The 16,453-nt window shown below is 40.6% G+C and overlaps 2 protein-coding genes across 5 annotated transcripts in view; both read right to left on the reverse strand.

Moving 5' to 3' along the window:
• The window catches only part of twin (CCR4-NOT transcription complex subunit 6-like twin), a 226,233-nt gene that overhangs the window by 149,353 nt on the left and 60,427 nt on the right, over nt 1–16,453 (reverse strand). The gene's annotated exons all lie outside the window — the stretch shown is intronic.
• LOC146003697 (uncharacterized) lies at nt 7,859–12,525 on the reverse strand. Its single transcript, XM_083142073.1, has one exon. The coding sequence runs from the start codon at nt 12,043–12,045 to the stop codon at nt 10,399–10,401; it is 1,647 nt and encodes a 548-aa protein (XP_082998199.1). The 5' UTR covers nt 12,046–12,525; the 3' UTR covers nt 7,859–10,398.

Raw genomic sequence — 16,453 nt, forward strand, 5'->3', positions numbered from 1 at the left:
TTTGCCAAAGAAGTTCGCCGTTTCTTAGATGAGCACTTTAATGAACAATGCATTGGTAGAGGATCACGGTTAATAACATGGCCACCAAGGTCACCCGACCTTACTGTACTCGACTTTTTCTTGTGGGGGTTTTGTGAAGGACCAGGTGTATGCTACAAAGGTTCTAGATTTACTAGACTTACAGGAAAGAATTCGTGCTGCAATCAACAATGTGACGCCACAAATCCAGAAAACGTATGGGCTGATGTGGAATACCGATTAGACATTTCCCGCGCAACCAATGGTGCGCATGTTGAGGTGTCCTAGACTTGTAAAAAAAACTTTTTGAGTTTATGCATGTATTAAAAAGTTTCGGGCGTAAATAATAATAATTAAAGAAAATATGGTATTTTCTTTTATTATAGTCCTAAGCGGAACACCCGTATATGTATTTTTGGTTATTTATTGTTCAAGGTTGTCCTAGCGTTGTGCGATAAGGAAGACTCTGATTTCACTTGTTTCCCTTATCGCACAACATGAGGACAATTTTGCGTTGTGACGTATCTCGAGGAATGCCTACGTTCTTAGGTTAGGTCCGTTAGGTTTGGTTCTCTTGGTATAAATATGCTGTAAATGTAATATTTATGCAAAGATAACTAAACTCAACAAGCCTAACATAACAAATTAGGCATTTAGCCTTACATCTGCACGTAAATTAGGCTCATTATGTTCCATGGTTTCTGAAACTTAATACTACGTTCTTTTCCACTTCCCAATAGTTTCCTCACCATAAATCCTACATTTCTGGAATCCTTGGTTCATAGCCTTTCCAATGATGTATTACACATATTTCTATTAGGAAGAGTGGATTCGACAGACATCCTTACCGAAAACACTATTAATTTACATTGGAAAACCATGAGCGCAATGCAAAAGAGGACTTTGCATGACCAGGAAAACAGTGCAAGTGCTTATGTTTGCACGCCAATTACCACTCGGGTGGAGGTGTCAGAAGATTACCCTCCACCTCATCAGCATCGTTAATCTTCCAGGCGCAAGAACAAAGCTGTTCCACATAAGCCTTTTCAACCGAGGGAACATGAACTGGCGCATTTTGTTCGATAAAAACAAAAGATTTCTCCTCGTTTCGCTTTGTTTCCCAGACACGTTTCCACACAACAATGAAAGCCTGCTTTACTGCCTTGACGATGTGAGAACGTCTCCATAACGATTCCCAATACACGGGCTTCTATTCTCACCGTGCGCATGTAAAAGGCCAATTATCTCGCTTTGTATTAGTTCCAGATATTTAAAGAGCATGAAGACAGATGAAACATATCTCTTGTTGTAAATGAAATAACACAGTCGACAAGCCAGGTGAGATTTCTTCGCTTATGAGCAGGATGGCGGTGGCAGAGGGGCTGGAATGATAACGGAGGGGGAGGGTCGCATGTAGTATACCCCTAAATACCCTTAGAATGCATATTTTGGTTAAAATATGTCCCGTTTTCCAGCGGCGTCATTCTATGACTATTCCGTTTACTATCAATATTCTATTCCACATACATTGGATAAGCCGAAACAGCATGCTGTCTACATACGTACATTAGATATGCCCAAACATGATACTGTGTACGTAGACTGGATATGCCGAAACAGCATGCTGTCTACGTAAGCTGGATATGCCCAAACAGGATACTGTCTACGTATACTGGATATGCCCAAACAGGATACTGTCTACGTACGCTGGATATGCCGAAACCGTATGCTGTCTACATACATTGGATATGCTCAAACATAATACTGTCTGCGTACACTGAATATGCCGAAACAGCGTGCTGTCTACGTACGCTGGATATGCCGAAACAGCATGCTGTCTACATACATTAGATATTCCCAAACATGATACTGTGTACGTTGACTGGATATGCCGAAACAGAATGCTGTCTACGTACGCTGGACATACCCAAACAGCATGCTGTCATACGCTAGATATGCCGAAAAATAGCATGCTGCCTACGTACACTGGATACGGCGAAACAGCATGCTATCTACGTACTCTGGATATGCCGAAACAGCATGTTGCCTACGTATGCTGGATGTGCCGAAACAGCACGCTGTATGTCTACGTACATTTTGCTGAAATAATGTCTACATAAGGGGGGCTCCCCGATAGCTTAGTGGTAACGCCATCGACTTGCAATCAAGAGGTCCGATATTCGGTGCACACACATTGTACAGTCCTTCGGTCCCGATTAGCCTATCTGTGCATAACGTGGAAAAACAGCAATTTAAAGAAACTGGATATACCGAAACAGCATACAGTTTACATCGACTGGATATGCCGAAGCATTTTACTTTCTACATACACTGGATATTCTGAAACAGTATGCTGGCTACATACACTGGATCAAAGTCCATGGCTATATATATATTATACTCTATTGTTGCTTGTAAATAATTTGTTTTGACATAACACTAAACGTGGCCCAGTTTCGTTATCCACAGAAAATATAAAACAGAACATAAATTATATTTCGTGAACGTGCGGCTGTGTTCTATTTTATCAATGCTGATACTACGTTCATTAGTGACAATGGGTATTGTTCTCTCGGCACTCCTTGGGGCCGGTGGGAGACATGCAGAAATTTCAAGTTACGCGATCTTCCTAATGAGGTGATGCAACGGCTAATTGCACGAATAATGGCAGGAGAAAAAGAGATTTTCGCAACTGAACGAGAAAAATTATAAGTTGAGCCTGTTGCTTGCAGCATTCAGTTGAAATTAGAACTACGTGAGCAATGTATTCAAATCATTTTAACAGGTACCGCTCAAGCAAAGTTTTCCTGTCTTATTGCAATACTTTGCACACACAAAAGACAAACCCCGCAATCTCATTATATGGTGACCACATGTCAACCTCCCTTCCACGAAGTACACCTGAACTGCATTTTGCATACTAACGAGGGTCTGGCGTCTGGATCCATGGGCAGGATAGTCCTCCATGGTTTGATTGATTTGCTTGATTTAACTTGTGCCAGTTTGCGAAGATGGGGATGAGTGATAATATGATGAAATTGATGACACTTACAAACATCCATGCGCAGACCAGGATTCGAGCCCGGGACCCCTGGCGTCGTAGCGCGATGTGCTAACCACTTCGCCACGGGGGGTCGGTAGTCCTCTGGGACTTGCATACTGTCCATGTGTGTTTGTGACTGTCCATTCATGTATTTCATCTTATTATTCATCCCCATCTTCGCAATTAGCCAAAAGTAGCATAAACACTAAGTAAAATAAACTAAATCAATCAAGCAATCTCAATTCAAAGAAACTTTTCGTCGTACAAAACATCGCTTAGTTTCCAGTCTAAGGTATCGACCACCTTCGCATGGAGGAGGAAGAAGACATTTTTTCTCTCCCAAAACTGTGTGTGCCTTCTCCGTCCGAAAAAGGCTTGAATTTGAAATATTATCCTCCTTCCGATGAATGTACTTCTGTTACTTGTAATATTTTTCCTGCAATACTTAATATAATATATCGTAATTGCTTTCGACAGCATTGAACTTGCAGTGGGGACATAGCACTCTTAGCACAATTAATTAAAAATTCTCGAAATCCTTCCTCCAACGTTGGTTGTTAAGGAAATTAGCAAGAAAAGGAACTCGCCATCAAAACGTGCTAATATCTCTCTTCTCTCTGCGTGTATGTGTGCATGCCTGTTTTGTATGCCACATGACGTGTGCAATTGGTGTGTCCGTCTAACTGTGGTACTCGGACATACGACAAAGTCCACATTATGCACAGATAAGCTAATCGCGACTGGATCAACTTTTATCTCTCGTTAATTTACTTAACAATCTAAGCTGGAGGAAGGATTTGGAGAATTCTGAATTCGTGATGCGTATCACTATCTGCGGATCGAACCCGGGACCCTTTCACTACAATGTGACAGTGTTGCCACTACGGCATCGGGGACGTACGCTCAGATTATAAGTTAACACTTTCTCGTGTGGTAAAGCAACAGTTGAAAGGTACTGATGAGAGCTTTCCTATGCCCGACGAAACTTTCTTCCTTCTCGAAAAAGAACAGGCAACAATTTCACCCTGAAGAGTTCATCTCTTCATTATTTGTCCTTTATTAAAAGTCTGTACAGGTCGTACCAAAAGTCCCATTAGCCCCCGCCCCCTTTGAATTGTAGAGAAACCTGCAAAATGTTATTTTAACAGCATGCTTATGATGAGAATGGTATACCATTAAATAGACAAATGACCACCCTTTACTCCAGAGGATGTGTGTGCACACCGCCATTTTCATGGCACAGTATTATTCTCCTCCAGGTACGATGTGAAATCCTCCGTAACATGGCTGGCGTGAGGGAAGCAAACGCATGGCGAACAGCTTCTTGAAGTGCCTCAGTTGTCTGATAACGATTATGGGCGACTTTCAAGGGCCCCCATAGCGGATTATCTCAAGATGTCAGATCTGAACTTTGGGGTGGCCATTTCAGAGGTGCTGGCAAATTTGGCGATCCTCGTCCAATCCATTTGTCTCTGAACACATCATTGAGGTTCATACCGGAATTGGAACGTTTGGGTCCTCTTGGTCGAATCAGATTCCAACAGGATGGGGCAAAAGCGCACTTCGCAATACGTGTAAGAGAATATATTATGCTATGAAAATAGCGATGTGCACACAGATCCTCTGGAGTAAAGGGTGGTCATTTGTCTGATTTAATGGTATACCATCCTCTCGTCATACGCATGCTGTTAAAATAACATTTTGCAGGTTTGTCTACAATTCAAAAAGGGTGAGGGGGGGGGGGGTAATGGAACTTTTGGTACACCCTGTATAACTCAACAATCTAATGAATAAAAAATGGTTATTGCAAAAGCTGTAAATACAATAAGGTTTCTCAAGAAAAGGAAGGCATAAACAGCAGATATCTTTATGTGTCCAAACCGAATCGCCAGACCCTCGTTATCCTACAAACACACACGTGTCCTAGAGAAACTGCTTTTCTGCACAACTCGCATTATTGATAGGTTTGATCTATTTTACTTCACCTCTCTGCCACTTTCCTAATAGCGATGTGCCAGAAATGTGTTGCAGCAGAGGCACATCATTTTCAACACCTTCTATAGTCAAGGTTAGTACACAATATGAAAGCTGTAATTTTAATAGCCGACTCTAGCGACTGTCGTTGACCCGTTCACCGGGAAAGAAAAGCGCTGATGGCGGGCAGCTTGCCGCAGAGTCTCGTAGCGAATGTCAGGGAATGCTCTACATGTAACGATAAACACCATAAAAGGTTCGATGGTTTTTCGTTGATAGTGGCTAAGGTTATGTGACAAGAGGTAGAAAAAACTGAAAGTAATTGAGGCGCCAGCCCCTCAGTAGCCACATTTTAATTTTTCCCTGCAAATACGGGCGAAGAAAACCATTAATCCAACTAAGATAAAGCTACACATTTTGAAATGTCATCTTCAAACATTTAATTTATTAATTAAGATTGGATTAAAAGTAATTAATTCTTGCGTCGAAGTGGCCTTCCTAAAGAAGGCTCAACTGGTAAAGCATGAATAACTTATGCGATATATACGATCCAAGTAAAGTGGGATGCACAAGTATTGACCATGATTATTTTCATCAATTTCGCTGTTACACCTTACATGTTTGCTTACGCTGGTGCAGAGGTTGTAAGCAGCTTGTTTAATGATTTTATTCAATCATTGAAGCTCTCATTGAATAAAACTAAGAATAAACATGGTGACAATTTCCTTGGAATACTTATGCATTCCACTGTACAAGGCAAGTAACTGAAGACATGATATTAAATAGTCTATCACGACAATTACCTTAAACAAATATAATGCTCATGCTTGTCATATACTCACACGCACACAAACACATTTATGTTATCTACTTAAAAAATAACTCAGGGTGTCTACAATTTCATAAAAACAAAATTCCCCGACTTTTCCAGGTTTTTCCAGACGAAATCATTAGGGTAATTAGTGTACATGAAAATGTCTGGAAGAAGGTATTTATATTTTATGTAAAACATTCACATTTAGAATTTAGAATCCCACTTACCAAGGTTTAGAATGTTAACTTCACACGTGAAAGCACTAATGTGAAGAGAAACCGTAACAGCGACTGACTGTTGGGTGGAGGCAGGGAGTGCAAAATAATACATAATAAAATTTATTAATAAATATATTACTCCAGAAAATAATTTACCAAACATATCTAAAGACCAACCCCCCCCCCCCCCCCGCGCACAAAAATTGCAACAAAAAGGAGTACATACCAACCACCATTGATTGTAGTAGATCCCTACATGATGAAAAAGTTCAAAAATTCACCTCTTGTCCTAGAGTATTTAATAAACATTTTCTACTTTAACTACCAGTAATGTCAGGATATCAAACTGAAGTATAGTTTGTCCACAACAAAACAAAATCTTGCTTGTCCTATTTTTTTGGTTCAAAAACGTTACATTCTTCAAGAAAAAGATTAAATTTCCCTGACACTTCTTTGTTTTTTTCCAGAAAAAAGTGAATTCCCTCCAAGTTTTTCAGTTTGGTCGACACCCTGAAAACTGCTGTGGCACATAAGGGAATGGATATGTTTCACACTACATTAAAACGCTATTCTCATAACACACCTCCCCGCACACTCCAACATGTCATTAAGAAGGATAGGCAGGCAGGTGGCAAAATACCTTCAATCTCAGTGGTCGTGGTGATGTGATCAGCACCACACTCCAACCACCTTAACACCCGAAGATTGGTCGGGAAAATTCCCACCTGGGATTCGTACCCGGGTCTCCTACATGCACGACATAATATTTATAGTGGTGTCTGTGTTTGTTGTTTCCCACTAGATTCTAACCTTAATCATGATAAATACTGTGCGAATTAAGATTTTTGCTTTGGGGGGGGCGTATTTGTGATGTCATTTCGGGATTTTTTTAAATGCAAATTTGTGTTACCAGTCAGTAAACTAAACTATTGCCTTGCGGTTCCAAGTACAGTGGAATCCATGAGTACCGTGCAAATTGTCCATGACTATTTTCATTAAAATTCTTTTACATCCTATGTTTTTAAGCGATGGATTTTTATGTATGCTGGTGCAGAAGTTGTCAACAGCTTGTTTTAAGTTTTCTTTTAATTCTTGAAGTTCTTATTTAGGTCAAATAAAGTGCGCGAGCATGGTGATGGACAATTTGCAGGGTAATCCTCGTCGATCCCACTGTACCTTACAAGATTGGTTCTAACGTAGACTATTAAATCTCATGACAACGATTAAACGTATTTTAGAAACAGTATGTTTACATTTTAAGAAAGCCCAAACCCCAACACAAAAAAAGCTATCGAACTAGTAACACCGAACTTTACCACATTTCTATTGTCAAATTCAAACAATTTCTATTGTCAAATTCAAACAATGTCCATCTAAATCTAACCTATCTACAAGTTTCTTGCTAACACTTTAATATGTAAAATATAAGCATTATGCCATGAAAAATAAGTGAAATACAGCCTCTGTTGTCTCGCCTCGGTGAGGTTGGTTAGTTGCAGAACTGTTTATCTGTAATCCACAAGAATGCATACTTCGGCATGGAAATATTTCAATTCCATAGTCTTTGAGGGGGTAAAAAAAAATCCCTAGCAGTGATAAAAATAGTTTTCTTCAGCCGGGGGTATTTTTTTGTGGGGAGGATCCCGGCCTCCCCCCACGTCAATTCGCAATCTGATGACAATGAGAGTGATGAATTGATGACACATTCATCCCTTCTACTTTAAAATAACTAACTTTAGAATGCAAAAGTTGAATCTACTTGTCACTAGTAAGAAAAACATTGCATTTGATGGAACATTTTATTTTCATCTAAAACATTTGTTACATAAATCAAACATGTATACTTATTAACAACCCTCCATTTTTTTCTCTTTTATATCAACAAATATTTGATGAAAGTTTTATGTTTTGTAATAAGACTATGTAATCCTCATACAACCCTCTTTAAAACAGACTGAAGTAACAGTGCGTTTTTATATTTTGGAAAACAATATTCAATGTACCCTTACTGTGCATATCACTTTGGTATTAGCCATGGCTTTAAAGTAGCCACGTCATTGTAATTTATTCAGCAGTAGAACTTGTATAGAACTAAGTTGGCATTATTCAATATGCATAGAGTATACAGCAGAAAATCACTGAAAACTACTAGATATAAAAAAAAAAATGATCACATTTAATTGAACTGGTGGTGGGTAGGTGCATAGAATCTGGTAGGCTTATAACTAGGGGGTCGGAAGTTGATGACCTAAAAAATCTCAAAAAATGACATAAGAATGACCTTAAAATTATTTTCAAATGACCTAAAAATAATTTCCGCCCTTAAATGAGAGTTTCAAGCAAAGGGGAAAATGCAATTAAATTAGCAAATGCATTTAAAATACATGAAACAACTCCGAAGGAGAAACAAGAAACTTAAAAAATGCAATAAAAACGGCAAAAATTACTGAAAAATGACCTAAAAAACAAAAAAGGACGGAAAATGGAAAAAAATCAAAATATTTTTTTTTCTGATTCTAACTGAAGTGAAACGAACTACTATACGGTTTAGCACTGTCATCAATTTCGTAGCCATACTTATAACCAAAGGACAAGATTTATGAACCTATTCTGAAGAAGTGAGATCCCTGTCTTCCCTTACACTTATAAATAGGAATGATTTGTTCAAAGGCAAAAACCTAACTTACCCCCGAAATGAACCTAACATGCTAACTACATTGTTTCACCGCATCTTTCAATTGCTGTTGGACCCAGGAAGTGGCAAAAAGTTATTGCGCTCTGGGTAATGCAAAGGTACTACTTTCAAGGAAACATGATCATCATTAATTGACCTATCAAAGCATGCCTAACAAAAGTATAGAATTAGGATTAAAATTTAAAATATGCTGGCGTTCCACTACTCTTCAGCTTACCCTTCTTTTAAAAATATCTTACCAGGCAAAAATACAAAATATGTATTTTGTAATATGACCTGTCTACTTCTAAAAGCTACAGAATATAAATGTTCGAGGTTAGGCTGGCAACTGGCCATTCAAATATTTTAGTCATCAGCAGATGTTAATCTCCAGTCTTCTTGGTATTAAACATATATTTCAAAGGAACTTCATAATTGGTTTGCTTGTTTAAATATGATGTTTTATGAATAGGGCCCAGATTTTTATGTAGCCAAAACATGAGACAAATGTGTAAAAACAAAATTGTGAAAATATGTAAAACATATAATGTATATTCTTCCTAGTTTTCTGTGCTCATCCCTTCCCTTTTTAGTGTATTTCTCGGAAATTCCGTCAGGGTCACTGACTGAACTGTTGACCTACAGTCAATATTCCAAGAATCGGCAGCAGTGAAGAACAAATCCACCTTCAATATGAATTTCGCTGCTTAAAATGAGATGATATGAAGTGAAGGTGATGAACCTGCCACAATCAAAACTTACAGAATTTTTGGAAAAAAGTAATAGTTTGAACATTTGTCCCAGAATTAAGTTGCTAACTCGATGAAAACGTTAAAAAATGACCCAAATACCGCATTTTATGTAAAAATATGTAATGTAAACGGGAAATATGTAATAAATCTCAAAATATGTGAAATTAACATGAAATTCATGTATATCATTCCAAACATCGTACTTCGCAGACATTTGTCATTTTTGCTTGGCTACATACAAAGGAAACTTGAAAATCAGGGCCCTATTAATAAGATTTCATATCTTTAAAAGTTATGACTAAAAATTAAATTGTGTGGTTTGCAATTTATTCATGAAAATTGTTTTACTATCTGTGTGGTTACATCATTTGTACATATTTTTCAAGTTATTATTATTATTTGGTGGGCTTGATAATAAAAACCTCACATAGAGTATTTAAATGAAGGCTTACTTACGGTGTTGACTTTAGATAACCTTACATTGCTGAATTCCCTGAATAGTTAGAGTAGTAACAACGTATCAATAAGTAATAGTGCATGCATGCTGGCATGCCACAACATACCTGATGCTTCTTGAATACGTTACAAAAGTTACTGGGGAAATGTGATCACTTTGCTGACAGGAGTAAGTGTGCTGGACACTGATTTCATTTTTCTTAATCTCGTAACTATCTGCATGTAGACTGATTTATCACACACTGAAAACACTGAAGAGGTCACTTCTACATTTCCTAATAATGTGGAAAAAATATGCACTGAAACACTGCACTAACCGACCACAACCAGAAATATCTTGTTTTATTCTCGAGTATAACTTTTGACGCAGCAAAAAAAAAAAGCCACAGTGCATCCCAATTTCGTTCCCACCGCACCCGAACCCAACACCTTCCACTCACACTTAACCTTTAGGATCCATCGTCCCTTTCGTTAGTGCCCTCACCCTTGCCATCAACACTCACTCCAGCACCGCTCACGTCAATAGTCTTTTCCTTCACCGTCTTGTCGTCACTTCTCGTCGGGGGCGAGTAGAATTTGATCTCGATGTCCCTGTGTCCGTTTGGGGAAGTGATGATCTCCGTAGATACTTCAAGGCCCTGAGATCTGTTCTGAAGCTTATCACAGGCGTTCTCGAACTCCGCTATCCGGCCAGGAGGCTCGCTCTTGCTCCTCCGCAGCTCCATGTGGAGATGAGAGTAGCTGTCGCTGTCCAGCATGTTCTCAAGGAAGGAGTCGCTGAATTCGAACCCTTTCATTATGTCCGGGGGTGGCGACAGGAACAGGGGGATGCTTGCGAAGGGCGACTTTGAGAACGACAGGTCCGATGGGGACAGCGGCGGCGTTAGGAAGGGCGAGTAGCAATGCTGATCCACATCCCATATCAGGCCTTCGGGATCGCAGTAGCGGCACTGGCAAAGACTAGATGGTGGGTAAGGATAGGTGGTTGGGATTCCGAGGCTTGCACGGATACCCGAATCTTCTAGGTCCGTTGTGGCCTCGGGGTCTTTGTCTGCATCCAAAATGGAGCTCTGTTCTTCGTGCACCTTTTCAGTTTCGCTTCTGCCGTTTTGATTGTCTAGATCGTAACACAGAGGTACGTAAGGTTGCAGGGTTACGATTGTTGAAGACTCACAGTCGCCTGCAGAAGCCTCACCTGCAGGTTTCGACGGTTTCCGATCCTTTTTTCGTCGCTTTCTCGGTTTTATGATACGAGGGAGGCTGTTCTCGGAGTGCCCCGAGCTCTCGTCGCTGGCAACGCTCATGCAGTCGCTCGGAGCACCGGTGGCGGACGAGGGACCGTCTTTGCCAGACTCGTCCACGTTATCTTTATCGCGACACTGGGTCTGCTTACCACCATCCTTGTAGCCCGAACCATCACCAGCATCCTTCTTGCCGTTCTTTGCGTGGGGGAGCACAAGATCGCCGCCTCGCAAGAGTCTGGCGGGACTCAAACCGTCGGCCCTTTGATTGTTCTTACGGTTACCACCGCGTCCGGCGAGAATCAACGGAGCGCCCTGCGTGTGGATGGCTAGATGAGTGAGGGGTGACCGTCGATTCAAGGGGGGTCCTTTGTTGTACACTTCACCAGGGGAGTCTCTTCTGTTCTTTGGAAGCTGCTGGGGTGGCGGCGATGACGAAGGGTGTGGGGGTGACTTCCCGACTCTCTGCAAGCAAGGGGTTTTCTTGTTTCTTCTGGAATTTGCCATCGAGATGAGGGGCATGCCGGCCCATCCGCAGCTCCTGTTCCCATAGTTCGACCTGGCGTTGAACTTGTACCCTCCGCAAGTCCGGTCACATATTGGTAAAAGGGAGGCGTAGGGAGTCACACTGTGGACGGGGCACTGGACACCCACGGCGGGCTTTTTCTCACTTTTGTAGCTGCTGCTTCCGTTATTTCCTGCACCTTCGGGTTTTGCGTTGCCCGAAGGTTTCTTGTTCTTGTTCTTCCCGCGAGTGGAGTGCGAAATCAGACAACTCCCGATGTATTTCTCCACCTCTAGGTGCCCCTGTGAGGCGGGGCTCATTTTAGAGGGGGCCTTAGAGTCCCCGGTCATTCACTACCGCGAGTCACATCACGGTGTTCTGGGGGTCCACGTGCACACGAACAAAACAAGTACCCAAGTCCCAAGAGCGGAGGTGTTCTCCTAGCAAGTCACGTTGACATACTGGCAGGATCCTGCTTCAAACGACGAATCCTCGATGCGAAGTCAAGCGAAGAACGCCGAGATCCGTCTACAGACCTAAAAATCCGGATGGCCTAATTCCCACTGGCGCGCAACAGGTCCGGACAGCCGCGACCATGTTACAACCTTTTAGGTTTCGACTCCAAACGCGCTTATGTCAGTCCGACCGCACCGGAGCACTGCTCTGTTCGATTCACGATAACACATCGCACTTTCGAGACAATTGTTACGTACGCGTTCGTACGGAATACAAGCGGGGTAAGCGACAACACGGTCCTGTGTTTTCCGTTTCGCGTCTCGGCCAACACTACCAGCACGCTGTTCCACTCGTCGACTTGACTTCTTTACGGTGGCCTACATCAGAATTCATGCAAGATGCCGGCGATAGTGGCGCCGCCGCTTTGGACTGCGGTTGTACTAGTTTCGATGCGCGGTGGCGGAGAAGAGACGGCCAGTGTTGTTATTTGGTATTGACGGAAAGACGCAATGAGTGTCCGCGGGGAGGGGTCATAACTACAATACGGATTTCTAGACACTACAAACTGCAAAAATAAGCAGGTAACGCTAAAAACGGGATAGAAAGCAACAAAAAAGAAACAAGAATCTTGTTTTGGCTAATCGCGTCGATGACTGATGACAGGATGAAATTGATGGGGACATTCTCAAATAACATCCACGCCGGGATTCGAATCCGGGGTTTCTAGCGTGAAGTATCTGCACTAGCATTTCATTCGATTACAGTGGCATAATGATAACCTGCAAATTAATGGGTGTTAATCTGTTATACCTGGCACGAATAAAACTATAAACATCAAAATATTTACACTTATCGGCCTCCGTTGCGGAAAACTCAGCAAAACTCGCTTCGAATCCAGAAGTGTCGGGTTCGAACTCTAGGTGAAGCACAGAACGACCATTGATTTTGTCCCATGATCCATTTCCTCAGTTCATCATTCATCCTCATCATCGCGATTATTCCGATAAGTAGAAAAACGAAGCAAAATTACGAAAACTATAAAATAATATATTGATACATTATTATGGCTCGTGCATAGACAAATGGTTAACGCTTTCGAATTTAGTGTGAGCGGTTACGGGTTCGATTCCCGGTCGGAGTGCTCAAACCTTCGGTGTTGGCCCAGCGTCGAGAGGATAATTTGTGAGCTACACGCACTGGCGGAGGGGCACGGGGGTGGATGTCCCTCCCAAAAGGGAAGTAGGCTGATGATTTTGATATATCCCAGGAAACAAATAATACCGGGTACCTACGACTTGCCTCGGTAATATTCTTCTCCAGACAGCCAAAGAATACAACAAAGTTTAGCTCAAATAAGCTAATCAAAACTATTTGCTGGAAACTGGAATGTGCGCCATCGGTAATTGAACCTTGACGTGTTGATTACAAAACGATCACGTTAATATTACGCCATTTGGGATGCCTTCAACAAAAAATATAGTATAGAGACAGAGATTATAAGAAGATTTACTTTAATGCAGATAAAGTGGAAATATCTAGGACACACACACATGCAGGTCTTTCCGAAGTTTGAGACAATCTTGCTCTAGAAAGTAAATTCTCAACTTTCGTTCTTTCCTTTTCAAATCAATGTTAGTAATCTTACAAGTACTGTAGATTATTATTATTACTAACTGATTACACGGCGTTGGCCGGGTATTTATTTATCCCAATCTTCTATTAGATAGGAAAATAATGAATTCTAACTATAGTGTAAAATGTAACTAATTTCACTTACAGGTATTTGAAATTATAAGTACAGTATACAAATTATAAAGTAAAATCTTTTACAAATTCACTATAATATTAATTGAACTGAAAACTTGATTATAAGCAACATTTTTAGTTTCACCTCTAGAATAAATAAATTGAACAGCATTGGGAGTGTCACTATTCATCTTAGCGACCCCGAAAGCTATGGATTCCACACCAATATCGGTCGTTTTCTATCATTTTTACAAGTCACCCCTTCCCACCCCCACCCCTAGGGGTGCCAGGGGTGTCTTACTCCCACAGTATTTCTTTCCAGATTGTAAGTGATGTGTGTACCAAGTTTGGTTGAAATCGCTCCAGGCGTTCGAGAGTTATGCCGGAACAAATACATCCATTTATTTATATATATATATATATATATATATACAATTAAATTATTGTTGTCATAGTACTAACCATGAATTTTGTTTATTTCTTACCGGTAACCATGGAAGAACGCTACTGATTGAAATTTAAATTTTGGGTGCACCCATCACATTATACAACCCATGTTAAAAACTGAGGTTCCATCCAACACAATTCTGTGATAAACTGCCTCAATAATCCTGACTGCGTGTCGCCGAGCATGAGAACATCAACTCCTAACCTCGACGCCGTTTTATTGCACTGAAAATTTTCAACACGAAACATTAAGCGAAGCGTTTACGGATCCTATGCAATTTGTGTGTAACATTCCAAACGCGCTGTCCTCCACGAAGCTATGGCAACCGTTAACTCAGCCGCTTAGATCGCGTAGCATAGCAGCTGGAGCACGACAGACTTGGCTGGGTGCGCTCACTAGGAATCGACATGGAGTACCCCTGCTCACTCTAAGCGGTGCCGTTTACTTTCATAGTCGAGCATAGGATCATTGAATCTGGTGCTGTAACAGGATTTTTATACACCATCAAAATCTGTATGTAAATATGGAATAGTACACGATCAGTTAGCATAAGCATGCAGAATCATATCTAAACATAATTATTACTGACGTAAGACCTGGACCTTATCAGACAATTACTAAGTTGTTCGCTAACGTAATTATGCACATATTTAATTGCTCGTTCGATGTTTACAGCGTGCACGTAAATTTCCTCGTTTTTGCACCCTACATTTTAAGGATAAAAATATTGTGATATATATTTTCTCCTTAATTTTTCAACACTTTCATCAAAATTATTTTGGTTTTTGATTAAATTCATTTACTTTACTTCTCATTTTTGCCACATTTTTGGATAATAACGAAAATGAGGTTCAACGGTGCGAATATAAGAGACGAACTCGACAAAGGTAGATTACTCCTTTATTGTAGTACAATATACACTGAAGACTGTAGGAACTCATGCAATGTCTGACAGGAGTCTGCATATCTTCTAATACTCTCAAATTTGATTTAGAATAGAGGAATGTTTGGATTCCCGCACCTTGCATTTTGAGAGTTCGTCCCTAATATCCGCAACGCTTCATATGATGAAATTTGTTAAAAGACAAGCACAAAGGTAAATTGACATGACACAATATACAGTCGCGAAGCGTGACTTTTTTACGTAGTCATCGCTAGACTTGCCAAACGTCAGGGTCAATCTTTCAACCGTGGAGGGAGATTTCTACATTGATAATGACGATAACAGTGTTCGTACAGACGTGTGAAGTAGAGATGGCCAAATTCATTTTCTTCTACGTTGTATATGATCGTAAAATAAAGAGGACAAAAGTTTCTTAAATTCTACCCGAAAAATGGAAAAATTGTTAAACGTCTCTCTCCGAAATCCGGGTAGTAAAATTTCCGAATCGAGATTTTAAATTTTCCAAATCCTGATGTTGTTGACCATCCCTGGTGTTAAAGTAAGATATGTTAGGGAAAAGGTTCTGTCCAAGTAAGTATGTCTGTCACCTCGAGAACAAAAGTCCTTGATCAGTCTTGTCATTCGTAAGCATAGTAAACACAAAACAACATTGAAGTACTTCGTGTTTTGTAAAGTAAGAACATTATTTTCAGAAAACGATATTTGAACCGCAGGATCAAAAGAAAGAAAAAATGAAAAGGATACTGTGAAGGAAATATAATGGATTTAGAACTGCTTTTCCCCCCAGCTCTTTCTAGCACTAACCGTGGGGAAATTTATGCTTTTGCTTACTTATGACGTCACTGAAAGCCTGCCGTGTTTGTAAACAAGGGGGCTGAAAAAGGCCTGTTATGACCAGACCTTCAAGAGCGAGGGAAAATCAGTCGAAGGACCTTGGATTCGCAGACTTGCTGCGATGACTTGGCCCGCCTGATACCATTGCACTCAACAGGAAACGTAGCGGGACGGCAGGGCACGGGGAGTTAGAACTGGGCTCTCCTTTCGATTCCCTAAACTTAGCGAATCTCTTGCGTATTTCTAGCTGTTTAATGGCGTCGAGTGACTAATTTCGCTCAAATATGCGAGTATTCTGACTTATTTTTTACTTCTTCTCTAAAATATTTAAAAAGCATTTTTTATTATTATTTTGCTTTGTCATCGACAC

The sequence above is a fragment of the Lepisma saccharinum genome, chromosome 20 (genome assembly GCF_977018435.1).
Source record: "Lepisma saccharinum chromosome 20, izLepSacc3.1, whole genome shotgun sequence".
NCBI classification, from domain to species: domain Eukaryota; kingdom Metazoa; phylum Arthropoda; class Insecta; order Zygentoma; family Lepismatidae; genus Lepisma; species Lepisma saccharinum.